The sequence below is a fragment of the Cnephaeus nilssonii genome, assembly GCF_951640355.1.
Source record: "Cnephaeus nilssonii genome assembly, chromosome: 6".
NCBI classification, from domain to species: domain Eukaryota; kingdom Metazoa; phylum Chordata; class Mammalia; order Chiroptera; family Vespertilionidae; genus Cnephaeus; species Cnephaeus nilssonii.
The window spans coordinates 2,952,107-2,978,899 of record NC_137077.1 but is presented as its reverse complement, the minus strand read 5'-3'; the positions used below and the strand labels follow the sequence as shown (position 1 = coordinate 2,978,899).

The 26,793-nt window shown below is 60.8% G+C and overlaps 1 protein-coding gene across 2 annotated transcripts; it reads left to right on the top strand.

Annotated features, from left to right (window-relative positions):
• Nucleotides 1-7,843: 7,843 nt before the first annotated feature.
• Nucleotides 7,844-25,239, top strand: BIK (BCL2 interacting killer). 2 transcript variants are annotated; one of them, XM_079775828.1, is made up of 5 exons: nucleotides 7,844-7,906; nucleotides 21,728-21,859; nucleotides 23,403-23,510; nucleotides 24,202-24,319; nucleotides 24,798-25,239. In XM_079775828.1, exons 2-5 carry the CDS (start codon nucleotides 21,735-21,737, stop codon nucleotides 24,891-24,893), a joined length of 447 nt encoding a protein of 148 aa, XP_079631954.1. In that variant the 5' UTR covers nucleotides 7,844-7,906; nucleotides 21,728-21,734; the 3' UTR covers nucleotides 24,894-25,239. The 2 variants fall into 2 exon arrangements, with proteins under 2 accessions (XP_079631954.1, XP_079631955.1); XM_079775829.1 differs by having other exon boundaries at nucleotides 7,867-7,906; nucleotides 21,733-21,859.
• The last annotated feature ends 1,554 nt before the right edge of the window (nucleotides 25,240-26,793 follow it).

Genomic DNA, 26,793 nt, shown 5'->3' with positions numbered 1-26,793 from the left:
AATATAACATCTATAAAACAGTTATTGTTTATGACCGGAAACTCAATACACATTCATTGCAAAAACTGCAAATAATTTACAAGAGAAAGAAAAGACCATTTAAACCCGGCGGCAGTGATTGGTGGTTGAGCGTCGACCTATGAACCAGGAGGTCACAGTTCGATTCCCGGTCAGGGCACATGCCCAGGTTGCAGGCTCGATCCCCAGTGGGGGGGCGTGCAGGAGGCAGCCAATCCAGGATTCCCTCTCATCATGGATGTTTCTATCTCTCTAGCCCTCTCCCTTCCTCTCTGAAATCAGTACAAATATATTTTTTTTAAAAAAAGAAAAAAAGTAAACTATTGTGTGTCTGAGAGGTAGTACTGCAGCGAGATTGGTACAGAAGTCTAGGGGCCACGGACTGCAGGTTAAACGGGGCTGTCAGGGAAGGCCTCCCTGGAAATAAACAGCAGGTATCTAATGGGAGAGCCATCGGGGGAGAAAACAGCAGGTGCAAAGGCCCTGAGGCCGCCAGGAACCTGTACGTGAGGAACAGCAAGGAGGCCAGTGTGCCGGGGTGGAGTGAGCAACAGCAGTTATAGGAAATGGGGCCGGAACGGTAATTAGGCTAGGTTAGGTAGGGCCTCAATTTCACGCTGTGTAAGATAGAGAACCCTGGCAGGATGTGAGCTAGGGAGGAACCAATCAGAATTTTATTTTATTTTTGTTAATCCTTGCCTGAGGATATTTTTTTTTTGTTAATCTTCACCTAGGGATATTTTTGTCCATTACTTTTCAGAGAGTGGAAGGGAGGGAGGGAGGGAGGGGGAGAGAGAGAGAGAAACATCAATGTGAGAGAGATAGAGGGACTAGTTGCCTCCCGAATGAACAAGCCTGGACTGGAAGTGGCATGTGTCCTTGGCCGGGAACTGAACCCGCAGGCGGACATTCTAACCATGGAGCCACACCGGCCAGAGCTTTAGTTTAACCTCACTCAGGCTGCTATGCTGAGTCCAGGCCTTAGAGGGGCTGGCGTAGAAGCAGGTAGACCAGTGAGGAGACTTTACACCGACCAGGTGGGAGAGGACGCAGTTCACAGGTAACGCCAAGAGGATTTGCTGAAGAGTCAGGAACCGGTGTCTTCGTTTCTATCGCTGCCTGACAAACCACAGCAGCCTAGTGCCTCCGAGCAACCAGGAACATGTGTTATCCTCACTGGAAGGGAGTCAGGCACTGAGGGGCAGCGGAGCGGCTGGTTGGCTCGGGGTCTCCATGAGGTGTCGGTGGGGCTGGGGTCAGCTGAAGGCTTGACTGTGGCCGGAGGACGCACTGCCAGGCCGGAGCCCTCACGTGGTGCCGGCTGTTCCTCCCCGAGGGTCCCTCCACGGCCGCCCGCTGTCCCCAGGGTGAGCGAGTCAAACCCGAGCGGGAGCCAGGCCAGAGCCACCCTCCAGCATCCGGCTGGGGAAACGCCAGAGCACCCCTCTGCCACGTTGTGTCCATGAGACGTGAGGGCCGGCCCCGGGCCCCCGCCCCTCAGCTCTGCCCCCGCCCGTGCGGGTCAGCGGCCCACACCTGACTCCAACAGCTCCCCGCAGAGCTCGCCTGTGCGGCACCAAGGCTCAGCCCTCACTCCGCACTCCGGGGAGTCGGACAGACAGACAGGTCAGTAGGTGCCTCAGGGTGAAGGAGGGGACGCGGAGGCCCCCACTCCTGAGTGACCTCGGACAGAAGTGACGATTGCCAGGCGCTGTCTGCCATTCTCACCACCATTTTTAAAAATATATATTTTATTGGTTTTTTTACAGAGAGGAAGGGAGAGGGATAGAGAGTTAGAAACATCGATCAGCTGCCTCCTGAACACCCCCTATTGGGATGTGCCCACAAACGAGGTACATGCCCTTGACCGGAATCAAACCTGGGACCCTTCAGTCCGCAGGCCAAGGCTCTATCCACTGAGCCAAGCTGGTTGGGGCCTCACAACCAGTTGAGTTGGGTGTTGCCCTTCGTGTTTCCCAGGAAGTGAGAGAAACTGAGCCCCGATGCATTAGGCCGTGCGGGAAGGAAAGCCCCAGCCCTCACCCCCCGCCCCCCACCCCGCATCCAGGCCTCTCCGCCTGCCGGTCAGCCGGCCTCTCCCAGCCTCGGCTCCTTGCCTGTAAAATGGGGGTGCAGTGAGGCTCCCGGAGGCTTCCCTCACCCACAGAGGCCCCGCGCAGGGCAGGCCGGGCTGGATGCGCCGAATGCCAAGTGGAGAAGGTGCTGCTGGCTCTGGCCAGGGGACGGGCAGCCGGGCACCTCTGCCCGTCGCGTGAGGCTGGGATGCCCCGTCCAGGAGCCCTGGGCACGCAGAGGCTCCGGGCGTCATCTCTCCCATACCCTCCCCCGTGGCTCCCGCCTCCAGTTCCTGAGATCTGGCTCCTGGCCTGCTGCCAGCCCTGCCACCCGCCGGACGAGGGCCGGCCTGACGCCAGGCGCCCCCGGTACCCCTCCTGCCGGAGGCCTTTCCTGATCGGGCGTGGCCTCTCCAGGGCCGGCTCTGCTGTCCCTCTCCTGGGGGCCCCTCACCTCTGTCTCAGACCCAGGGTGTCTCATCCCCTTTGGTCTCACAGAGACATGTGCCACCGTCTCTGGCTCTGCTCTGCCCAGACAAGACCAGACATGCTTTTCTTCCTCTTCTACTTCTTTTTTTTAATCCTCACCCGAGGATATTTTTTCTATTGATTTTTAAAGAGAGTGGAAGGGAGGGAGGAGGGGGAGAGAGAGATAGGAGAGAGAGAAAGAGAAAGAGAAAGACTAAGAGAGAGAGACATCTGTGTGAGAGACATATCAATTGGTTGCCTCCGGCACATGCCCGGACCAGGGCTGGGGATCAAGCCTGCAACCCAGATACGCACCCTTATCGGGATTCGAACCCGAAACCCTTCCAGGCACAGGCTGACACTCTAACCACTGAGCGACGCTGGCCAGGGCTCTTCCTCTTTAAAAAGAAATCGGTGTTTTTCTGATTACCAAGTTAATACGCTCCTATACAGAAAATTGGGAAAACACAGAAAAACAGGAGAAACACTACTAACCCACGCACCCCCTCACGCTCAGAGACGACCACCATTCCTAGCTCGCGTTCCCTTCCGCAGCGCCGGACCGTCAAACCTCGGTTCTCGAACGCCTCCCATCTCGAATAGTTCAGTTCTCGACCAAAGTGTTCACAGACACAGTCTCTGCTGTCAGCCTCCACTGCAGTTTTCACCGACACCTCTGCCTGCGGGGCTCAGCAGGACACAAAGGTCTCTCAGGCAGCGAGCCAAGGAGAGGACGGTGGTTAGCGCACGTTTGAACGTAAAGCGGCCAGGAGAGGGCTGATGCTGCTGCGGGTGTGGAAGTGCGCACAGAACCACCCCTCCAGGCGCTCAGGGGGAGGGAAGCTGCTGATGGGATCCACGGGGGCAGGGAGCCAGGGATCGCATTCCGGAGGCAGCGGTGAGTGAATGTCTTGTTGGAGGCTGGGAGGGCGTGGCTGGGACATTTAAGAACAGAAGTGTTTCTGCATTGAACAGCCCATTGGACGTGTTTGTGTGTAAGAAAGGTTATGGCAGGGAGTCCTGCGTGGCTCGGTGGTTGAGCTTCCACTCAGGAACCACGAGGTCACCCATTCGATTCCAGGTCAGGACACGTGCAGGAGGCAGCCGCTCAGTGACGTTTCTCTCTCACCCGTGTTTCTGTCTCTCCATCCCTCTCCCTTCCTCTCTGGAACAGCCTTCCGGAACTAATGAAGTTCGAGAAACGAGGTTCCACTTTATTTCCTTCCAAGCTTTTTAGATACGGATTAAAAAAAAAAGCCTGGGATGGAACTGGGCATACTGATTGTGAAATGTCTTATTTCATTTACTAGCCAGTGGTCGGCAAACTCATCAGTCAACAGAGCCAAATAGCAACAGGACAACGATTGAAATTTCTTCTGAGAGCCAAATTTTTTAAACTTAAACTTCTTCTAACGCCACTTCTTCAACATAGACTCGCCCAGGCCGTGGTATTTTGTGGAAGAGCCACACTCAAGGGGCCAAAGAGCCGCATGTGGCTCGCGAGCCGCAGTTTGCCGACCACGGCACTAGGCGATGCATCTCTGAGATACAGCTTCTTTTGTGAAAATGTCAGACTCCTCCGCAGTTCCTACCGGGGACCCCTTGCTAACAGCCTCTGGTTGACTCACCACCTACTGTGCGCCAGGCCCCGCGGGGACGCCTCGGCCTCATCCTTACTGCGGCCCAGGCTGTAGCTTTCCTCCCCAGAAAAGGCTTCACTCTAGGGGTTCACAGACCCCCAAGTCAGACGGGCCAGAGAGACCTGGGTTCGAGCCCCCGCCCTCCAGTTTCCGGGCTGTGTAGCCTCAGACAGAAAACATCATCCCCCTTCTCCCCCAGGCCTGCTTTGGGGTGATAGGAAGCCGGCGTCTTCTGCAGGCCCAATTCTAGGCCACAGGGAGGGGAGCATCAGGATTTTAGAGATGCAACGGGGAGACCTACCCTGCAGGGGGCCAGCAGGGGCACGTGGAGCCACCCAGGCGACATAGGCACTCGAGGGCCCCATCCAGGGAGGGACCCCACCCCCCCAGGGTGTCCACCAGGCCGTGGCAGGGGAAATGCCTTGGAGGGGAGCCGGCCCTCGGCTGCTCTGGCTCCCGGCAGCGGTTCCCAGCCTCGTTTCGGCCACGCCCCCTGAGCATCTCTCATTCCTGATGCCCCCCTCCCTGTGACATGGAATTCTTATTATTAAAAAAGTGACTCCTATGCACGTGGAGGAAACCTGAAGGGCCATTAGCTTGGTCTAAACAGGCTTCCAAAGGCCATTAGCTTGGTCTAAACAGGCTTCCAAAGAACATGGCTTCCATGAAAGAGAAAAATAAAAGAACAAAAGGACAGTTGAAGTCCTGAGGAAGAAATCACTAAGAAATTGTTAAAAATAATAATAGGAAGTGATATGAAAAAATAGCAAATAAAGATTCAAAACATAATAGAGAACCGAAATGCATAAATACGTCACAATATATATTTACATGCTGTACATGAGGGTCCTAGAACCATAAGAAATGCAAAAGATTCACTGTGACTAACTCATTCTCGAATTGCCCCCCTCAAAAATCAAATTGCCCCCCTGTGGCGTGTGCCCCTCGCTGGGAACCACTGAGATAAGGTGTCCCAAGGCTGAGGACACAAGTCTGGGATGACAAGTGGAAAACAGGGCCATGGAAAAGCTGCGTGGCGCTGCCCCCAGGTGGGCCCTGGACGCTGGGCCAGCGCTGGGCCTGCACACACACATAGCCCAGCCCTCGCCCTGGGCCGCTCCCCTCCCCTCCCGCACTCCCGGAAAGCCTTGTCCTCACTTCTCTCCAGGCTTTGCACTGAGGTCAGAGCCTACACGACTCCCCTGACCACCGGCTAAGGCCCCCCACCCCCAACTCTCACGCCCTCCCCAGCTTCACTCTCCCTCCGAGCTTCTGACTCCACTGTCTCCCCCACTTGGGTGTGGGCCCCCCACTAGACTGTGTCATCTCTAGATCCCCACCATCTACCGCCCTGCCTGGTGTAGTGCAGGTGCCAATCAATATTTGTTACGGGAATGATAAAAAAAAGCCCTACCCTATGTTGGTGCTGCAAGGCCTGCTGGGCAGCGGTCGTGGCCTCAGCAGGAGAGGCTCTGGGGAAGGGCCCCGGGAAGAAAGGGCTGCCCCCCTGGGTCATGGCTGCCTCTTAGAGAGCAGGATCCACACTCAGTCCCACGGCGCTGGGAAGGCCAGCAGCTCCCCATGGAGGAAGGGAAACGAAGGCCCGGCGCTGGGGCAGCTGTGGGGGGTGGGGCGGGCAGGAGGTGTAGGGAGACCTGGGCTTGAACGGCTCTGCTGCCCACAGGCTGGATGGGCTCCGGTAAGTGGCCTTTTTCAGAGCCTCAGTCTTCTCATCTGTAAAATGGGTTACAAGTTCTCTCTTGCCTGTGCACTGACCCCTGGGGTGCTCTGGTGTCTGTAGTGCGGGGGGGTGAGGGGTGAGGGGGGATGGCCAGCTCCAGGCAGCAGTTGTAAGGATTCCAGATCGGAAAAGGTGCTTAGTCCTGGGATTGGGGGACTGACCAGGTGGTGGGAGCAGCGCGGTGGCGGCCAGTACTGCTCTTATTGCTATTGTCATTCACCTTCTACCCTAAGGCCTCCTGTGGACGGGGAGAGGCCAGGGTCCCCCGCAGGCCCAATTCTTATTCAAAACTTGTTTTCCTCCTCCTGTCCAGGGATCAGCATGTTATCTCAAGGATACTCTCACCGACCCCTCCCTAGGCCTTCCTACCTCCCGTCTGTCCCCACTGTCCTCCTCCCTCCACCAGTTTTGCTAATGTTTTCTGAGCACCTACTATGCGCCTGGCACTGTGCCTTCAGCCTCCAGACCCTCTGGAGGCATTCTCACACTCCTGGGCCCCTGGACCCTGTGTCATCGCCTCCCCTGTCTGATTTTTCATCTGCAGTGAATGCGGAGAGAGGCCCTATTTTTAGGCTTCGGGCTCCTGCCAGGGAGGCACTGTGGTTATTAGGGAGGGTCAGTGCCATCCAGACTTTGGGGGGCTGGGAGACAATGGGATTTGGGGGTGGGGGTGAGGGGGGGAGATCAAAGAAAGGATCACAAGTAGTGGAGGCCAGGAGAGCTCCCAGGGCGGGGGAGGCCTTGGAGCTGGAACTCTGCAGAGTTTAGGAAACATTTTAGGATTATCTCCTCTTACACCCCCACCCCCTACCCCCCCAGCCTGGGGATCTAGCGGGTGGGGGTAGGAGGGGATGCCAGACGCTGTCATCCCATTTCTCAGGTGAGGACCCAGAGGGAAAAGTAGGTAACATGGTCACTACAGAGGCGGGAAGGGGCGAGGGGGCCCCAACAGGTAGCAAGTGAGAGAAACAGGAGCAGGGAGGCCCGGACCCCCCGCTGCTCGGGTCCTGAGGCTGCAGGACTGAGGTAAACAGCCTTGTTGTTGTGTTCCTGGGACAATGGTTACTTTGTAATTCCCGCCCTCCTCCACCTCCGACTGGGACCCCACGCCCCTCCCCCCAGGACCCACCCCTCCCCACCTGCCCCCTGGGCCCACCCCCAGGAACCTTTCTGATTTCTCTTCCCTCTCAGGGCCTTTGGGGGCGGTCTCTGTCCCCCATTTCCCCCTGGGCCCAGGAACCCCAGAGCAGGGCTGGCCGACCCCACTGTGGGAGGCAGGAAAACGGGGTGCTGTGAGTGGTGCAGCAGGAAGGAGGGGGCGTGGGGCGGAGGGTGCCCAGAAGGCGGGTGGCTGCGTGCGCCCAGGGTTCTTGCACTCGACGGGAGGTTAGGGAGATGGAAGGCGGAGAGGGCTGCACCTTTGGAATGTATTTCATGCCGCTGAGCGTACACTTCAAACTAGTTAAGATGGTCCATTTTACGGGTCTTTACCACAATAAAGAAACTGAAAACCCAAACAGAACCTGGGTAGCTCCCGGAGCGCCCCGCCCTAAGCGCGAAGACTGGAGCGCTCAGTCCTCGCTGTTTTCGGAGCCTGTGTCCCGGGGAAATAAAGGGGCGTGAAACGCACACCGAGCCCTTAGGACGGCTTTGAGGACGGGGGGTCATCCCTGTAAGGGTGCGGGTTCACCCACAGGTGTCCCCGGGGCCGGCGGCCTGCACGCCGCGTGCACACGAGCTGGGAACGGAGAGCAGGAGCGGAGCGTCAACAAGCAACCGCGACACTGTAGCGGGTCTGCTCTCCGCACCGGAGCCCGGACTCGGCGGGGGCGGCGGGGCGGGGCGGGGCGGGGGGCGGGGCCGGCGGTTTATACGGGAGCGCGGGCCGCCAGCTGCACGCCATCCGCCGCCGGGCTGAGCGCCGTGGGCACCGCCACGCCTGGCACCGCCACCGCCGACGCGAGGTGAGTCCGAGCCCCGCCTTCCCTGCGGGGACCCCCACCCCGCGGCCGCCCGCCCCGCGGCCCAGCCCGAGCCCGAGCCCCCGGAGCGGCCCTGGGTGCGGGCGGCTGGAAGGCGGGAGCCCCCAGCAGCTGTCGGGGGTGTCGCTGGCGGGACCCTGGCTCCGAGACACCCCCTCTCTGGGGGGACCTGGGCTCCCCGCGGGCCTCCGTCCCCGCATCCGAGCGATGGGGCGGCCTGAGCGCCCCCCGGGAGGACCGGATCCCTCGCCGTCCCGCCCCGCCCTCCCGCGCGGCCTCGGGGCCGGGAGCCCGTACCCCCCGTGCGCACCGGGCCGGGACGCGGGGGCGCCAGCCGGGCGGCCACCAAAAAGGGAAGATGGCGTCGGGCACCGTCCCCGCGGGACCGAGGTGCCGCCCGCCGCCGCGCACCTGCCCGGAGTGAGCGACGGGGCTGATGGCGGGACCGGGGAAGTCCGAGCAGGAACTTGGGCGGCCGGGGCGCGGCGCCACTCCCCTGCGGGGCCTGCGCGGGGGCCGCGGGGGGCGGCGTGCGAACCGCGGGGGCCGCGGCCTGTTCCCGGGAGGCGGGAGGCGGCGGCCGGGGGTCCGCACTCCATCCGGTGACCGGCCGCGGCCCCGCGCTCAGGCCTCCGGGGTGCGAGTCGTTTTGTGAGCCGATGGCGAATTGTTACTGTAATTTTGCAGCGCGAGCCCCGGGGCTGGACGGGCTGTTGTTGTGCTGCTGCTGCGGTTGTAACATTTTGCGCGGCACCTGCTGCCTGCGCTCCGGAGAGGGTTTGCTCCGTCGGCTGGGCTCCAGCTCCAGCTCCAGCTCCAGCTCCCGGCCCGGAGGTGCTCAGCCGGTCCTTCCCTCGTCAGGAGGAGACGGCCTGTGGCTCCCCCGCCGCCTCAGGATGGGTCCCATGTTACAGACGGAGAAACGGTGCGGTTCCAGGAGGGAGCTTAAATGCTGAAAGCTCACAGCCATGCTCTGGGAGCCGAGCACAAACCCTCCGCTCAGTCCCTCTGTGTGATCTTCGCTGCGCTGCTCTACGGCGGGGCCTCAGTTTGCTCATTCTGTAAAATGGGTCCATGAGGTTTCCAAACCGGGTGTGGAGAACGCCTCGCCAAGTGTTCACCGTTAGTGGCGTCCTGGAGTTAACACTTGAACCTTATTCTACTTCTTCTGGGCGTGCCTTAGGGATGAGTTTTCAGGAGCGGCGCGTTTTTGTAGTTTTTGTAGTATTGGTACCGTTTGCACTGGTTCCCTACCTGGTCTGTCTGAGGCCGAGGCTGGGCCTAGGTCCGGGTGCCGGCTGCTGAGTGCTGCTCTTCCTCCTGTTTCACCTCTCCTCCACTCTTCCCCTCCCTCCTCACTCCAGGATGTGGGGATTTCCCACCATCTTCTGCACCTCAAGGTCACAGGGATTTCGCTGTGGCTTCTCCAGTCTTACCAACCTTAGGCTGTACAAGTTTAGTGTTGCTAGTTGGTTTTTTTTGTGTGTGTGTGTGCTTTTCTTTAGTTTTTGTTTTAATATGTCTTCAGTATCTAGGAAGACTGGCTTCCAAGCTGCGGGCTTTCAGCCAGTGCCTCAGAATGTCTTCCTGGGCAGGGGGATATACGTTATGTTTTCAGTGACGTCAGAGAGAAGAAGGGAGCGGGAGGGAGAGAGATGCATCAGTGATGAGAGAATAATTGATTGGCTGCCTCCTGCACACCTCCTACTGGGGATAGAACCTGCAACCTCCCCCCCTTTCCCGGCATGTGCCCTGACCGGGAATGGAAGCAAGACCTCCTGGTTCATAGGTCGTCATTCAACCACTGAGCCACGCCAGCTGGGTGGAAACATATTTAATAAACCTTCTGAGTTGGCGGCCAGTTGATCTTGGTTTAGGTGGGACCTATCTCGGCCGGGATATTCCTCCAAGCACCAGGGATCCCCAGAGGCCTTCCATGGGATGGTGTGAGGCTTAAAACAAGTGGAGGGATACGCTCAGCACGCCCCCTATGGGTGTCACTCTCATCATTGCCGCCTCCTCTGAGAAGTCTTCTCTGACTGCCTTGGGTAAAGGTGCTGTCCTCCCGCTCCTCCCACCACCTCCTCTGTCCCGGGACCTTATTGTCCTGCCTCCAGGACACGAAGGGCGGTGTGAAATGGCCCGTGTGGGCCCACTGGTGTGACTTAGCCCGTCTGGGTGCCGTGAGAGCAGGAGCTCCAGCCCAGCCTGGGCCCAGGGGCGGAGTGGGCAGGGGCCGGCTGTGCCAGCTGTGGGCAGTTTCGGGTGGGCAGTAGGTGAAGAGCTGGGCTCCCGGAGCTGCAGAGAAGGCAGAGAGCAGTGTCGGCCGCGTTGGCACCTGTGAGCGTCTCTGGTAAACGGAAGGGGCGTCGGGAAGGGGTCCATTCCGCTGTGTCCTGAGCTGGCCCGGAGGCACGCCCGCTCCTGGAAAGTCCTGTTTGGGGGCCCTACTAAGTTTGTAGATGGGGAATGGCTTCTTGCCCCCCTGCCTCGGGCAGAGTGGAGCCCACGAGAGACCGGCTGCTTGACCCTCTGCTCAGAACCATTCCGAGGAAGTCCCCGCACGCTCGGGTGTGTTGTTGGCGGCCGCCAGGAAGCCTGCAGCGCCCGCAGTGGACGCGTGCAGCCGCCCCCTCGTCCCTTTGTCCTGCCCAGGGTGGGTTGGGGCCGGGCTCCCTGCGAGAAATACGGGGGATGTACGGGATGCAGCCAGGTCTGGCGGCCAGGGCCTCGGGGCGGCTCCGGGGAGCAGCTGATTTTCCTAGAGTCAACATTAGGATGTGACAACACAAAACACCGGGCCTGCTCGGGAAACCTGTTTTTCTGGCGGCAGGAGAAGACACCCGGTCACCAGACTCAGAGGAAGTGCATGTTCCAGGGCGAAGACAAGCCGCCCTAGCCGGTCTGGCTCAGTGGCTAGAGCGCCGGCCTGTGGACCAAATTGTCCCGGGTTCGATTCCAGTCAAGGGCATGTACCTTGGCTGCAGGCTCCTCCCTGGCCCGGGCCCTGGTCGGGGCTCGTGCAGGAGGCCACCCCTCGATGTGTTTCTCTCACATCGATGTTTCTCTGTCTTTCCCTCTGTCTCCCTCTCTCCCTAAAATCGGTGGGAAAATAGCCTCAGGTGAGGATTAGCCACCGAAAAGCAAAGCAAAGCCCACCTGGCTGTTGGAGGCTCGCTGTGAACGGGAGGTTTAAGATCGAGGTGGCCTGTGTGTCTGGTTTGGAGCTCAGGAGGGGCCCCCTGAGGCAGGGCAGGGCGAGCTGCGGGCTCCATGGACCGACTCAGGTGTGACCCCGGGTGCCCAGCGCGGCCGGAGCTCAGGCTCCCGGGACGCTAGCTTCCCGTGGGTGAGCATTGTGTGTGCCCTGCACGCGGGCCGCCTCCTCACAGCTGCCTCCCCACCAGGCTCTCACGCCTGCCCTTTGGCGAAGGTGAGCGTGTGTCCACTCTAGGGTCCCCCAGCCAGGCCTGCCCGGCACCCTGAGCCCAGCTCCCACAGCGTGTGACATGCCGCCTGGCTCCCCCAAGCTGTCCGTGTTCACTGGGCCTGCGCTGAGCTGGGCAGACAGACCAGGAAACGTTTAATGAGACTTTAATGGGCCGAGTGCCCATCCAGGTCTGTTTACCAAGTGCTGGGAGGAGGAAGATGCGGAGCCATTGATTGGTGGGGAGCAGCTGGGTTCTGAGGCCTGCCTGGAGGAGGGAGCAGCTCCCCCCGCCCCCGTGCCAGCCTGCGGAGGCAGAGGAAGGGTGTAAAGATGGGGTTGAGGCTGCAAAAGGGCTGGGAAGGCACTGCAGGGAGACCCCAGTCTGGGGGGAAGAGACCCCGAGGGCTGCCTGCCCTGGGCTCCGCAGGGATAGCCCCTCGGCCACCGTCAGTACACGCTCTTTAACTTACCGGCCGACCGGGTGGCATCGGCACCGACACCTGCCCTTCCAATGGCGCTGGGAAGGCACGGGGTCCGCTTGCTGGTGTCCCCCAGGTCCTGGTGACTGCAACCCCCTGTGACTCTGAGAACGTGACCGCTGGGTTTTTCTTGCCCTGCCTCCCCCCCCCCCCCCCCACCTGTTTTCTCTTCATCTCGTTGAACTGTTTATCATAACAGACTGGGTGGCTCATGAGCAACACGATTTATTTCCCGCCCATATTTCCCGCACTTTGGGCGCTGGGAGGCCAAGGTCAGGGCCCACTGACTTCCGTCTCCGCCCTGGAGGACGGGGCGGGCCCCTTCAGAAAAGCACGAATCCTATTGGCGGACCCTCCCAAGGGCCCGCCTCCTAAAGCCCCGTGGCCTGTTAGGTTTTCAACATAGGAATGGGGGGCAGGGGAGAGGGAGGGGGGATGGAGACACCCAAACATTCAGACCAACCACAGCAAACTGACTTAAAATTACCTTCAAGCCCTAGGCTGTTTGGCTCAGTGGATAGAGCGTCGGCTTGCGGACTGAAGGGTCCTGGGTTCGATTCCAGTCCCAGGGCACAGGCCCAGGTTGTGGGCTCCATCCCCAGTGGGGGCCATGCAGGAGGGAGCTGATGGATGATTCTCTCTCATTGGTGTTTCTGTCTCTCCCTCTTCTTTCCTCTCTGAAGTCAATAAAAATATATTTTTAAAAAATTACTCTCAAAACCTGTTGTCAAGAGGATTATTAATGTTACACTTGTGCTGCAGTTTGGAGTATTTCTATAGATAATCAAGAAGGAAAAGACAGAAAAGAATCTCCCCAACGCTTGTTTTACATCCGAGGAATTCGTCCCGAGTCCGAGGGGCCAAGGAATTTGCCGCGTGTCCCGTGGCCGAGCCGGCCGAGCACCCGGGCCCCCCCCCCCCGAGTGTCTTCCAGGCGGGCCCGGCAGCCGCTCCGCCCTGCCTGCCTGGGCCCCCGCCGGCCTGGGGCCGGGTTGGCCTGCTCCGGTGGGGAGACCCCCCCAGGTGACCATGGGGCCGTTTTTTTCTCCCATGAACCCCACAAACAGCGGAAACCACTTTGTCCCTGGGCAGGTGTGAAGGCGGCACGCACACACCTGTGTCTTTTCACGTTCCTGAGGGGTTACGACGCCACCTGAAACCACACTCAGGTAGAACTGGAAACAGGAACCGATTCGCTTCTGTCTTGCTGAGGGTTTCAGGGTCACCTGAGGGCATTTTTCCATGGGTTTTTAGAGAGTGGAAGGGTGAGGGAGACACAGCAACTGGCTGCCTCCTGCATGCACCCCGTCCAGGGCCTGGGAATGTGCAACCAAGGTCCTTGCCCTTGACCAGGATCAGACCCGGGACCCTCCCGTCCGCAGGCGGGAGCTCTAGCCACGGAGCCAAATGGCGGTGGCCGTGGTTGAATCTCCAGTCCTGTCCCCGGGCTGAGGGGGTCCTCCTCCCTGTGCCTTTGAGGAAATAATGATCAGAGAGGTGGTCGCATGGCCAGGCTCACACAGGACAAAGGCCACAGGTGAACTGCTGAGTTTGGGGTGAGGGTGATATGTTAGTTGCAGAAGTAATTATATACTCAGAACACTGAAGCCTTCCTCCATCCCTTGCCAACTACCCCAGGCATTCCGCGAGCCCCTCCAGAGGTAGCCGCTACGAGACACATTTCCTTCCAGGTCTTCTGTGTTTCCATTTGTACATAACGTATGTAACCAGCCTGGCCGGTGTGGCTCAGTGGTCGACCTATGAACCAGGAGGTCAGGGTTCAATGCCAGGCCAGGGCACATGCCCACGTTGTGGGCTCGGTCCCCAGTAGCGGGTGTGCAGGAGGCAGCCGATCCATGATTCTCTCTCGTTGATGTTTCTATCTCCCTCCCTCTCCCTTCCTATAAATAAATTTAAAAATATTTTAAAAAATGTATGTAACCAGTGATATGTACACATTTGCATAAATGGAGTCACAGCTGGCTCCTCACTTGTGTCCCTCGCCACGCCTTCTTCCCATCTTTCCTGTGGAGACCCACCCAGACCCGCCTCCTTCTGTTTTCCCGGGGCCACCTGCCCACCACGTGTGGACGCGGGGAGGACGGGGTGCCGGCCCTGCACCAAGCTGAGGTTCCGGAGCTTACGTCGCCAGGTGCCCAGGGCAACCCCAGGCCGTGAATCCGGCTTGAACAGCTCCTGCCACGTTTTGACCTGAACGGTGGCTCTAAAGGAAGTGCCTGGAGTTGGAGGCCTCCGATGGGTGACCAGCCCTTCACTGCTGAGCCTCAGTTTCCTCACCTGTAAATAGGGGGGCCCCTCCCACAGGGTTAAAACTGTATGTGTGCACATGTCCGTTCCGCCCCGCCTCCACCTCTGGGCTCCAGGGCAGGGTGCGAACAGGTGGAATGACGCGTTTCTCCGAGCGTGTCCGCCCAGGTTGCTGCGTCAGAGTATTTCTGGAGCCCGGATGTGCGTACCCTGCTTTTGTGGCGAAGAGGCTCTGGATTTCCGTTCTCAGCCCTCTCAGGTCCCCATCTGTGAAATGGGGGGACAGTCCCCTCCTTCTGAGGGAGGTTGATGCAAATAAAAAGGATGTGGGGGTCACCCGGAGATGAAGTCACAGGCCCAGAGAGCGGCCAGAGCGAAGCTGGGACTGGGCTGGCCCGGGTCCCCCAGCCTGGGGGGGGGGCGGAGGGTGCAGCAGGCACCGGGGCCGGGCGGGGCGGCCAGCACCCGCACCGCTGGTCGAGGAGGCAGGCTGGCTGCAGGCGGAGGGCGGCACCCCGGGGCCGGGGCCTCAAGAGTCCCTTTCAAGCCACAATGTTCCAAGTTTGTGAACAACACCCACCCACCCCCAAGGCCAATTTCCAAAACTTTCTCTTTGCTTGAAATGCCTTTCTCCTTACTTACCTCTCCCTCCCTTTCCCCATGATCTCTCCATCACTCAGGGAAGTGAACCCGCCCCCCGACACAGGCTGTTTGAGCATCTGCAGGTTCAGAATGGCCCAGGCTGGAGCCTGGAGCCTGGACTTCCGCTCCAGGTGGGGAGGGAGTGGGAGGAGGAGGGAGGAGGGTGGGGGGTAGGGGTGGGTACTTGGTAACTGAAATAGACCTTTAAGACGAACAGCTCTACCGCCTCCAGAGGCCCAGTCAGGGCACATACAAGCATCAACAATAAACGCATTAGGGAAGTGGAACAACACGTCGATGTTTCTCTCTCTCTGAAACCAATAAAATTAAATAAAAATGATAAAAGACAAACAGCTCCATTTCAGACCAAGTCAAGCTATTGACTTGAAACAGTTTTTTTTAATTATTTTTTTTAATTGATTTCAGAGAGGAAGGAGAAATAGAAACATCAATGATGAGAGAGAATCATTGATCGGCTGCCCTTGCACGTCCCCCACTGGGGATCGAGCACGCAACCCAGGCATGTGCCCCGACTGGAATCGAACTGGGGACCCTTCAGTCCGCAGGCCAACACTCTATCCACTGAGCCAGACTGGCTAGGGCTTGAAACAGTTGTTTTTGCTTTAGTTTTTTAAAAAAAATAATTCCAGAGAGGAAGGGAGAGGGAGAGGGAGAGAGAGAAACATCAATGATGAGAATCAGCGATCGGCTGCCTCCTGCACGCCCCCTACTGGGGATCGAGCCTGCAGCCCTGGCATGTGCCCTGACCTCCTTGTTCATGTATCGATGTTCAGCCCCTGAGCCACGCCGGCTGGGTTTTGCTTTAGTTTTGAGTCAGTGATGGCCGCACACCCGTGGAAGTAAAGGTCCCAGAGCACAGAAGCATCTTTATAATAAAGATGTAACATGCAAATGGTCGTTACGCCAGGAAGCATAGGGGGCAGGGCAGCAAGCTGTGCGGGGGGGGGGGGGGGGGGGGCTACAGGAGGGCGGGGCAGCGGGCGGAGAGCTACTGGAGGGCGGCAGCGAGCTACTGGCACTCGGATTGGTGTGCAGGGCTACTAGTATGTGATAAAAATCAGGTCCCCCCCCCCCCCCCCAGCCCTTCCCAGAGACACGGTCTGCTGGACTGATCTGTGCAGAGAGCAGTGTCTGTTTACTCTCCTTTTCCTCAGGGCAGCAGCACAGTCACAAACTAGCTGCTCCCTCCCGCTGTGTCCTGTCGCCACGCGCCTTCACGATCTTGGCACCGGGGCACCTCCAGACCCGCGGCGTGCCCCTCCCAGGGCCGCCGGGACGGGTGGGTTTCTGTCGGATGCGTCTCTGGAAGTCAGAGGTTCCGGACATTTGTGACTTTGGTGGATGCTGCCTGAGGGACCCCGCTGCCGTCCTGCCCCTCATGACCGCTCCCGTCCCACCTGTGGGTTCCTTAGGGGCTCCGTTTGGCGCCTGCCGGGCACGCTGAGGGCCACAGTGGGAGCTTTCCCCCCTGGGCAGACGGGGGTGCTGTTTGCCTGCAGAGGGCCCTGTCCCGGCCGCTCAGGTCAGTCCTGGTCGCACCGCAGTGGCAGAGCGGGGACGGAGCCCAGGCCTTCCTGCTGAGGTCAAGGCCGTTCTGCTCGAGCGCGTGCCCGATGCTGTGGGCTCTGGGTGCTCCACCCACCGGGGCATCACCCCATCACGGGCAGGGGCAGGGCTGTGACTGGGACGGGGGGGTGGGGGTGGAAGCCCTCCCAGAAAAGACAGGACCAGGGTTCCCCGGCCAGGCCCACCCAGCACCCTGTGGCCTGGCCCCAGGACCCAGTGTCCAGCGGGCATTGCCGGGCCATGCCCTGTTCCTGGTTTGCTGACACGTGGCAAGGCTGGGCTGGAGGAGGCAGAGGGTCCACACGCCAAGGAGGGGCCAGCTGTTAGTGTCCGTGTGTGTGTGTGTGCACGCGCGGGGCACAGCCTGTGACCTGTCGCCTGTTGGAAGGAGCATCTTCCTCCCTCCACTGACCTCCCTGTGACCCCTCTGGTCCCTTCCGCCCTCTGACCTTGGCCTGCCATTTTTGAAATTGAAATTGTCAGCGTCCTGCCCGGGTCTGTGGGTCCCCCACCAGGAGGTTGACACCCCTCCCCGACTTCTGCAACCCTGGCCTGTCTGTCTTTGGCAGAACACCTACTGTATGCTGCACCGGAACGCGACTCGCTCAGCTTCAATGCAGCCCTGGGAGGGAGATGGCATGTCCCCATTTCCCAGGCTTGGAAACCGAGGCCAGGCCTGGAGCTGGTGGCTAAGGGCAGAGCTGTTAACCCAAAGCAGGCCAGCCGTGTGGCCCGGCCTGCAGGTGTCCCCACGCCGCGGGGGCGGCTGTCCTCTGCACAGGGGCTAGATTTGCATCCTGACCTCTTCGGACCTAACGGGGCTCCTGGCTGTGTTTTCCACTGAGTCTGTAGGAGGGTGAGGTGTGGGCTGTCTGGGTGGGTGGGGACGCGCGGCTTCCTTTCACCAAAGAAGGGCTTTAAACCACATATTTGCAAACCTGTTGGAAAAAATAGATGCCGACAGCCAGGCCCGGCTCCGGGATCGGCAGCTGCCGCGGCCTCCGCACGGGCCTTTGCTTAGTCCTGCCACAGGCGCTGCTCCGCTCGGTGCCGCGAGTCAGGGAGGGTGGAGGCCGCGCCTGCGCTGTTGCTGGCTGGCACATGAGCACGGATTCCGCCCCTTTGTCCCACAGCAGCCCCGAGAGGCAGCATTGCTGGTGTCAGTGACGCGGGAGGCCACCCCGCAGCCTGGCTCCGAGTCCCTGCTCGAAGTCAGAGATGTGGGACCCGCAACGCCAGTGTGATTGGCTAGAGACAGAGGGAGCAGATGGCGTGGGAGCCCCGTGGTGCCCCCACCTGGCTCTAGGATCTGGAAGGGGACGCTAGAGCCGAGTTCTTTAGGGGCAAAGAGGCGTGAGCCAAGCCAGGAGACAGGATGGTGGCCAGCGGGCACTGCCCATGACACATCGGGCATAGTGACAGCCGTCTGTAGTGGCAGGGACAGGGCCCAAGGTGAGGGTGGCAGGCGGAGCTGGCGAGGCGGCCGGGTGAGGAGAGGGCCCTGGTCGCGGGGTGCCCCATTTGTTGCCAAAGGTTTCCGGGATTGTCGGGGGGTAGGGTGGGGGTGGGGTGGGGGCGAGGGATGTGGGATCAGTGGGTCAAGGTGAGGCTCTGAGACCCAGGCCCAGTGAAGTCCCCTCGAGGCCCCAGCAGGGAGGGGTTTCCAGGGGCCTCAGCCTGCAGAGGGGGGTGGGCCGGAGGGAGGGGGAACCCGGAGGCCGATGCAAATGAGGGCTGGGACTGCTTTCCCAGGGAAATGGTCATTTCCATAGACACCAGCCCCCGGGGCCTGGGTGCAGGCAGCGCTCCTGGTCACAATTCCTCAACCACCGGCTTATCACCAGCTCAAGTGCAGTGTGCGCTCACTGCCTGCAGCCTGTGCAGGGCGCCCTCCCCCCGAGCGCTGCCTCCGTTCATCTGGGTCTTTCCTGTGTTTAACGAAGTGTTACATTTTTCTTTCTTTCTTTTTAAAATATGTTTTTGTTGATTTCAGAGAAAGGAAGGGAAAGAGAGAGAAAGAAACATCAACGATGAGAGGCAATCATCGATCGGCTGCCTCCTGCCTGCCCCACACTGGGAATCGAACCGTGACCTCTGGGTCATAGGTTGATGCTCAGCGCTCCACCCCTGAGCCTCACTGGCTGGGCTGGAGTGTTCCGTGTTTCTCCGGAGATTTTAAGCGTGTTCTGTGAGATTCATCCCGGATCAAAACCTGTGACGATGTATTTCTTTTCTCCTGGTCCCTTCTGGTTGCCCTGCAGGGAGGCGGTGGGTTTCTGTATGTTGATCTTGGATCAGGAACCTTGAAACGCCTGCCTTTTACGAAAAGGACCCCTTTCCTTCTGCCGGCGGGGATGGTGCCATCCTCGGTTCTCAGCGGCTTCCTTCATCACAGTCCTCTCTGTGGAAGTCTAGCTCCGTCCTCCTTCCTTTGGGACAACTGCCCCTCCCCCGAGTTCTCCTTTCTCTGGCCAAACGGGCCAAGTTGCCGGAAGAGGGGTGAAACGAGGCAGGGCTGGGGTCATGCCCTGGCTGCCTGGATCAGGGCTGGTCCTTTCAGCAGCCAACCTCCCCTCCCCCCAGTCATAAGGCTAAGAAGTCACTCTGGCTACAGCAGTGGCGTCAGACCACACAGGTTACGTGTCGTGAACAACTGCGGAGGGGCCGGATGCATGGCCCCAGCACCCCCCCCCCCCCCCCCGCCCGGTGCTGATGAGGGAAGGCTGCACCCCCAGCGCTGGGCGTTTGGATTGCTGACAGCATTTAGGGTCTTAGAAAGGTCACCCTGCCCTTCCCCGGACACGTGTGCAGGCCCGAGGGTCTGGGGGAGTCCCTGCCTCTTGGCCCTACCTGCCTTTCACCTGTGCCTGCAGGCCCCTCGCAGGCAGCGGCGCCCCGCCCCCCCCCCCCCCCCCCCCCCCGGGTGCGGATGCTGGGCCTGACCTGCCAGCTCCTCTCTGCCAGCTCCTCTGGGGCGGGGGCTGTCCTGACAGGTGCGCTGGCATATGCCAGGCCGCGGGCTCGCCGAGCCATTGTGGCTGTGTTTACACCTTCATGTCTGATTTCTCCGCCCCGCTCCCGCTCCCGCTCCCGCACTGCCTTTCCGTGGGCTCCCATCCGGAACAGACGCAAAACTGCCGCTTCCCGCTTAGGAAACGCAAACAGCCGTCCCTCTTGGAGAGGCGCTCCGAGCAGTTCTTCTCGGGAACAGTGCTGTCCTGTGCGCCCCCTCCCTCCTCCGAGGCCCCCACCCCCCACCCCCGTGCCTGTCTGCGCCCTCGCTGACGCCGCGGCTTGGCCATCGCCGCGCCTGCCTTTGGGGCGCATTGTTGAGACTCACCTGTCTAGACTCGCCCGGGCACCTGGGGGCCCCCAGCTTCCCTGTGTTCCCTGAGCCCTGCCCGCCTTCGCCTTCTGCGCCTTCACCCTTTCACGCTGGAGCAAGTGGGGGCGCACTCTTGTGCAGCCTCTGTCCCCGGAATTGGGTACCCTCTGACCCCAGAGGTGGGTGCCCTCTGTCCTGGAGGGGGTGCCCTCTGACCTCGGAGGTGGGTGCCCTCTGTCCCGGAGGTGGGTGCCCTCTGTCCCGGAGGTGGGTGCCCTCTGACCCCGGAGGTGGGTGCCCTCTGTCCTGGAGGTGGGTGCCCTCTGTCCCCGGAGGTGGGTGCCCTCTGTCCCCGGAGGTGGGTGCCCTCTGACCCCGGAGGGGGGTGCCCTCTGTCCCCGGAGGGGGGTGCCCTCTGTCCCCGGAGGGGGGTGCTCTCTGTCCCCGGAGGTGGGTGCCCTCTGACCCCGGAGGGGGGTGCCCTCTGTCCCCGGAGGGGGGTGCCCTCTGTCCCCGGAGGGGGGTGCCCTCTGTCCCCGGAGGTGGGTGCCCTCTGACCCCGGAGGTGGGTGCCCTCTGTCCCGGAGGGGGGTGCCCGTGCACGTGGTGCCTGCAGACATAACTCTAGGAGCGGAGGTCTGGGCTCTGCTCCGTCTTGGTTCAGGGCGGGCAGATGTGCGGAGTTAGACCTGTTTCAAAGCCCGGGACGCTATTGTAAGAAGATAACAGGGAAACGCAAAGGAAAGGCCAGGATGGAAAGGCCGTGAGGTTAGCGCCCTCCCTCAGTGCTCCAGGCTCTGCTCGGGGCACTGGCAGGAGGCCCCAACCCCAGAGCCAGGGGCTGCGGGTGCCGTACAGATGAGAGAACGGGCGTCACGCAGCTGAGTGGCAGAGGGGGACTTGAACTCGGACTCTTTGGTTCCATCCTCCTCCTCTGGACCCACAGCCGTCTGGTACAGCGTGGGGTACACGATGGTCAGCCAGGGCACAGCTCGCCCAGCGATCACGTGATGACGTGAGCCGTTACGGATGTGGGAGTTCATGGGTGAAATCGTGGGCCTTTGGCTGCAGGAATGGGAAGGTTAGTGAAGGGCCATTTGAACAAACTGGGTTTTACCTTCCTGCACAGGCAGCCACTGGCGTGCATTTTCTGTTCCCATGGTGCCACCGGAGAGCCAGCTCTTCCCCGTGGCTGTGTCTGAGCCTGGCAGTCGCTGTACTCAGCACCCCCGTGCCCCGGAAGGCGGCTCGGCTCCAGCCTCACTCTGCGCTGCAGGCAGCAGCAGGGAGAGCGGCCCAGGCCCAGTCCGCTCCCTCTCAGCCCCCACGTCAGACTTCTGAGACGGCAGTGGCCAGGACTGGGTTACATGCCCATCCCTAGCTGCAAGGCATGCTGGGAAAGGGAGAGCAGGAGTGTCGTGATGGGCTTAGATGCACAAGGATTTGGGGCCGCCCTGAAGAAACTTAGTTGTTTGGGGGTGGGGGGGCAGGGGGTAAATAAGAGCCTTGCTGAGACGGTGGAGGAAGGAGCTGTAACGCTCTGTGGGAGGGATCCCATGTTTGAAATTGTGTGATGTGTGACTGTGCTTAGGAACAAAGACTGGGAGATGGGCAGGGTCCCCGTGGAACTGGGACTGCCCGACTGCTCCTCACTCCGCTCCAGGGAAACAGAGTGCCACGGAGCGGAGCTCCCGGTCACTACTGCCAGCCGCCGTCACCACCACGACGACAGACACCTGGGTTTGTGGTTGACCAGCCGCCTCCTGGGGGCCAGGTGTAGAGCCTTCCTTATATTTGTGCACTGATTCCCTTTTTCTTTTCACAAAGAGGGAAGACCAGAGCCCTCAGGAGTCATTTCAGACCCCTGACGTTAGAAATGTCTGAGGGAGAACAGAGAGGTGCGGTGACTTACCCAGAGACACACAGCCAGCCAGCGTGTGGGGATTCGTGCTGGGGGGCTGGGTGGGAGGAGGCTGATGGCGGCTTTAGCAGAGGGAGCGTGGGCGAGGGTAGAGGTAAGGGCGCATGGTTTGGGCGTCGGTCAGCCCGTGTCTGTCTGTCCTTTTCCCCAGAGAAGACATGCCTCAAGCAGGACACCTCTCCCGGAGCCTCATCTTGTGCACCTTCCTTCAGGAGCATGGCCTGCGAGCGGCGGCGGACCCGGGCGTGACCAGTCTCCTCCAGTACTATCCTGAGCCCCTCGGGTAGGTCCCGCTAGCTGTCTGTGGGCCCCGCCCACCCCATTCCTGGTCCGTGGCCTTTGGGGGGCGTGGTTAGGAGAGCAGGCCTTCTGGTCCGGGCAGGGCTCCAGAGTGGAATTCCCCGGGTGTGGTCGTGGAGGCCAGTGCCCCGGGCAGGGAAGCTGTGTTCTGATACCGTTTCACGGAGGGCACCTTAGAGCATCCAAGGACCTTCGGCGCCAGCCATCCAATGACTCAAGCGTGGGGCCTTAGGACGGAGTGCCTCCCGGCCCCCATGACCCTGACCTCTTCATCAAGGCCTCTTAAGAGCCTGGCAGGTGTGACTCAGTGGTTGAGCATCGACCTTGAACCAGGAGGTCACTGTTCGATTCCTGGTCAGGGCACATGCCTGGGTTACAGGCTCGATCCCCAGTGTGGGGAGTGCAGGAGGCAGCTGATTAATGATTCTCTCTCATCATGGATGTTTCTCTCTCTCCCTCTCCCTTCCTCTCTGAAATCAATCTATATATATATATATATATACATAATTTTAAACAAAGGCCCCTTAAGAGATGGATCGAGGTAGCCTGAGGCCCCTTCAGACTCTGCTGCGGCTCCTGGCCCTGGCTGGGGGGGCGGCAAAGAGGGCACGTGCCCAGGATCAGTTCAGGGTCCCGGGTGCTCGCCGCTGCTCTAGGCCTCAGGACTCTTAGTCATTAGATCTTGGACTTGGGGGTTGGGGCTGGTTGGGCTGTGAGGGCGGGAGGGACCCACAATGCGCCTTTTTCCTCCACCTGCCCCGTCTGTAGATGGCAGCAGGGACGTCCAGCTGGCACAGTGTTTTCCTGAGGCCCCACAGGGTATCGGGTATCGGCATGCAGGTGGGACCTCAGCCCACTCCCTGGTGCCAGCCAGCCCACCCCACCCTCCCCGCCCCCCATTGCTCCTGGAGCAGAGAGCATGGCCCGAGACTGGGCAGGTGGCCGGGGCCTGCTGTGCTGGGAGGGCTCTGGTCTGGGAATCCCCAGGCAGCGGCCTAGTCACTGGGATGGAATGTGTGGGCAAACCCCGGAGAGCAGGGCTGTGACCCGCCCAGGCACCAAGGGGGAGGGGAGCACGTCAGGCGGGGAAATTGGGGGAGTGTAGGCGGCTGCTCAGCCCCTCCTTTCTCAGGGGTGATGACCGAGGAGGTTTCAGGATTGGGGACCAGGGAACAGGTCCCTGAGCACCCCCCCATGAGGAAGAGGGTAAGTTGAGGCCCCTGTGGGAAGCCAGCCTGTGATCCGGGGGGGCTCAGCCCCCCACCTGCCCAGCTCCAATACCCAAAATGCCTCCATGTCCTCCTACCCTGGCTGAGGGCTCAGACCAGACCGGAAGCCCCCGCCCCCACTTCTGGAGTCCCCGGTGGACAGACCTCGATGGCTGTCTGCCGCGAGGTGGGAGCCAGAGGCCTGAAGGTTCCCTGCCCCGCGCCCCGCTCTGCGCTCCGGAACCTGTGGCCCAGTTGGCTGGGTGGGTTAGGTGTGAGTCGCTGACACAGCCCACCCTGCTTCCCTGCCCCCCTCAGAGCCCTGCCTCACGAGGTGGCCATGCGGCTGGCCTCCATCGGGGACGAGCTGCAAGTGAGATGGATGCTGCTCCGCTTTGCCCACCTGCCCCGGATGGCCATGTACAGGTACCAGCCCCCGCCCAGCGTCGCACTTTGTCCTTCCTGCCTTGGCCGCCGACAGCCGGACCTTGAATGACAGGACGTGCTGAGTGGGCTCCGATGGTGGTGCCCGGATGCTGGTGCCTGAGTCCCCGCGGAGACGCTCATGATGTGCCGGCCTCCCTGAGGGTCCTCAGACCTCATGGATTGCTCCGGGTGGGGACAGAGAGCTCTTACTTGAGACCAGGCCCCAAGCGGTGCGGTCCCTTGGTCTCAGGGAGGCAGCCTTCTTTTGGGGAGCCCAGGCCTGTACCCAAACATAGCTTCTCTGGAGGGAGGACTGCTCCCCTGGGACCCGCCTCTTTGGGCTGTGGACAGTGGAGGGTTTTCCATGTGGCCAGGTCCAGAGCGCAAGGCCAGACGCCAGGGGTAGGGGAGGGGGGAGAGGAGACAGACAGGAAGTGCACTGGCAGGTGGGGGTGGGGTAGGGGAGGGGGGAGAGGAGACAGACAGGAAGTCAGGTGAACTGAGGACCAGAAACGGCCATGGAGCATGGAGAGGCCCTCATTGCAGAGCCACCCAGGGAGGAGGGCGAAGGTGGGCGTGGTGGCCGGGGAGAGGGGACGTGCCCACGTCTCCCCACAGCTGTCACCGGGAATCAAGGCCATCGGCCCTGTCTGCGCAGTAATGGCCACTCCCTCTCCCTTCTGTCTTTCAGCTTCGCTCACACCTACAACCAGACCGGCCTGAGGGTTGTCCTTACAAGTGTTATGGGGGGTCTCACTTACCTCAGGGGGAACAGAAGGTTCTGGAGCTTCCTGATCCTCAGGGACTGGGTGAGCCTGGGCAGTGGGGCTGCTCCGTAAAGCGTTCCCTCTCGTGGCCCGCTCCCCGCCACCCCCTACTGCTTGTCTGCCTGCTCCCCCACTTCTGCCTGGTCCCGAAGCCTCTGGGGCTGAGCCTGGGATTGTTGGCTGCACGGACCCTGGGGTGCCTTGCCTGCTTCACACCCGTGTCCACACCTTTCCCTCCGGCTCCTCACTCACCTGCCCGGCAGGGGACTCTTGTCCTGAGCAGCTTTCCCCCTCCCGCCCCCCGTTCCTCCCACCAGCACAGTGGATTGTCCCCTACCCCTCAGCCTGTCCTCAGGGGCACTTGCCTCTCCTACCCTCCTGCCCTCCTCCTCTCCCTGGACCAGGTCCCAGAGCCCCGTTCCTGCGGGAGATGCCCTTGTTCACCCGCCTCACCCCGCGCACACCCCAGGGCTGACCACCAGCCCCCCAGGTGGTCCTCACTCTCCGCTTCCTCTCACAGGTGGCCCCCCGCCAGGGCCAGGGACGGGGGCGCAAGCTGTCCGGGCTGCTGCTGCTGGTGCTGCTGCTAGACTGGGGCCTGCACCTCCTCCAGTGACGGACGGACGCGCTGCTGGCCAGTGCGGGGCGGGCTGGACCCTCCCCCCCACCACCCTGGAGGTGGCCTTGTTGGTTTTGTCTTTTTAACTGTTTTCTTATGATCCCTTTTTTATATTTAAATGCTGAGTGCTGGGACACTCCTGAGGTTTCCTCCGTGTTGTTTGGGTTGTTTTTGTAAGAGAAATGAAATACCTCTGGGATCTTCCTGGCCCTTCCTCCCGTGGGCCATGCCGCGGCGCTGGGGAGTGCTGGTCACACCCGTGTCTGCGACGCCCGCAGCAGAGAATCAATCTGCGGGAGGAGATTTGAGGGGCGAGGAGAGCTCAATAAAATGTTGGTTTCCATTCGTCTCTGGTCCTCTCTGGGTTTGCAGTGTGGGCTCCATCTTGCCCCTTGGAGGGAGATGATGGGGGGAGGGGAATGCCCCAGCCACTTGCCTGCGTCACAGCCTCGGGCTCCCCCCCACACCCGAGTGCTGCTTGGGCCCCCCGGCACCGGCTCACTCTGCCCTTCACGTCTTGGTGCCTGACATTGACCGTTAGGGATTCTGTCCTTGGGGCTGCCCTCCCTCCCACGCATGCTCATCCAGCCCTGCCTGCGGGCGCGGTGCAGCCTCTGAGCGGGCGCACAGGAGGGGGAGGCTGGCAGGGCCCCAGGATTCCCACAGGGGCAGAGGGACGACCCCTCCTAGTTAAAACCAGCTTCGGCCCGAGTCCGTGGTGATCTAAGAAGCCTCTTCCACCCCAAAAGGCAGGACCAGGGCTGTTCCTCTCAGGCAAGCTCGGGATCCCCAAAGAATCTCCACAGCGCTCCCCATCACCCGCAGCAGCTCTCCCTCAGGCTGGGCTCGCCCAGCGTGGACACGACCCCACACCCCGGGGACCTGAGGCGGAGGCTGTGGGGCCAGGAGGGGCCCCATCATCTTCCATTTCGGGGCCTTTGAACACAGCCCCTGGTCTGGTCAGGATTTCTGGAGATGAGGTGAGATGGAGGCTCAGAAGGGTGCCCTGGGCACCCTGCTCCTGCCAGGGCAGGAGGGCAGCGCCCAATCCAGGCAGACCAGGGAGCCAGGGGACCCAAAGATGGAGGGACACCCCGCACAAAGATGGTGTTGGTGTCCCCAGGGCGCACAAAGATGGTGTTGGTGTCCCCCGGGCGGGGGGACTGGCTGCCAGCCCTCCAAGGAGAGTACTGGGCTCCCCTGAGACTCTGCTCCCACAGCTCCCCACTCCCTGTCTCCTCCAGATTCAGTTGGCAGGGGCAGGGCGAGGGCCCCCCCACCCCCCCCGCAGGACTCCGGGTGGAGGTTCTCGCCACACCCTCGGGGTCCCTCCTGTGCCACTGCCTCTCGCTGGCTGTTCGGCTCCTCCCGTGGCTTGGAGCACGCTCAGACCCAGGGCTCCCTCCCAGAGGAGCAGCAGGCCTGCCACATCCGCTGCCTCCACGCACCCGCTCCCTCTCGCGGGACTTCCTGGGCTGAAGGGACCTCGGACCCCTCCCTGCCTGCAGCACAGCCCGCCCAGAGCTGGTCGCCTGACCGCGCTGCTCAGCACTCCGCAAAGGGGATTCCAGCAGAACTGGCGATTGCTTAAAAATAATAAAGTTCTTTGTGAATGTTTGAAAATTTCTACATGTTTTAAGAAACAGTTCTTGCCCGGCTGACGTGGCTCAGTTGTTGAGCGTCGACCTATGAACCAGGTCATGGTTCGATTCCCGGTCAGGGCACATGCCTGGGTTGCAGGCTCGATCCCCAGTGTGGATTGTGCAGGAGGCAGCTGATCCATGATTCTCTCATCATTGATGTTTCTCCCTCTCCCTCTCCCTTCCTCTCTGAAATCAATAAAAAGGTATTAAAAAAAACAACCATCTTCAAGGAATGTCTGGACAGTCGGCATATC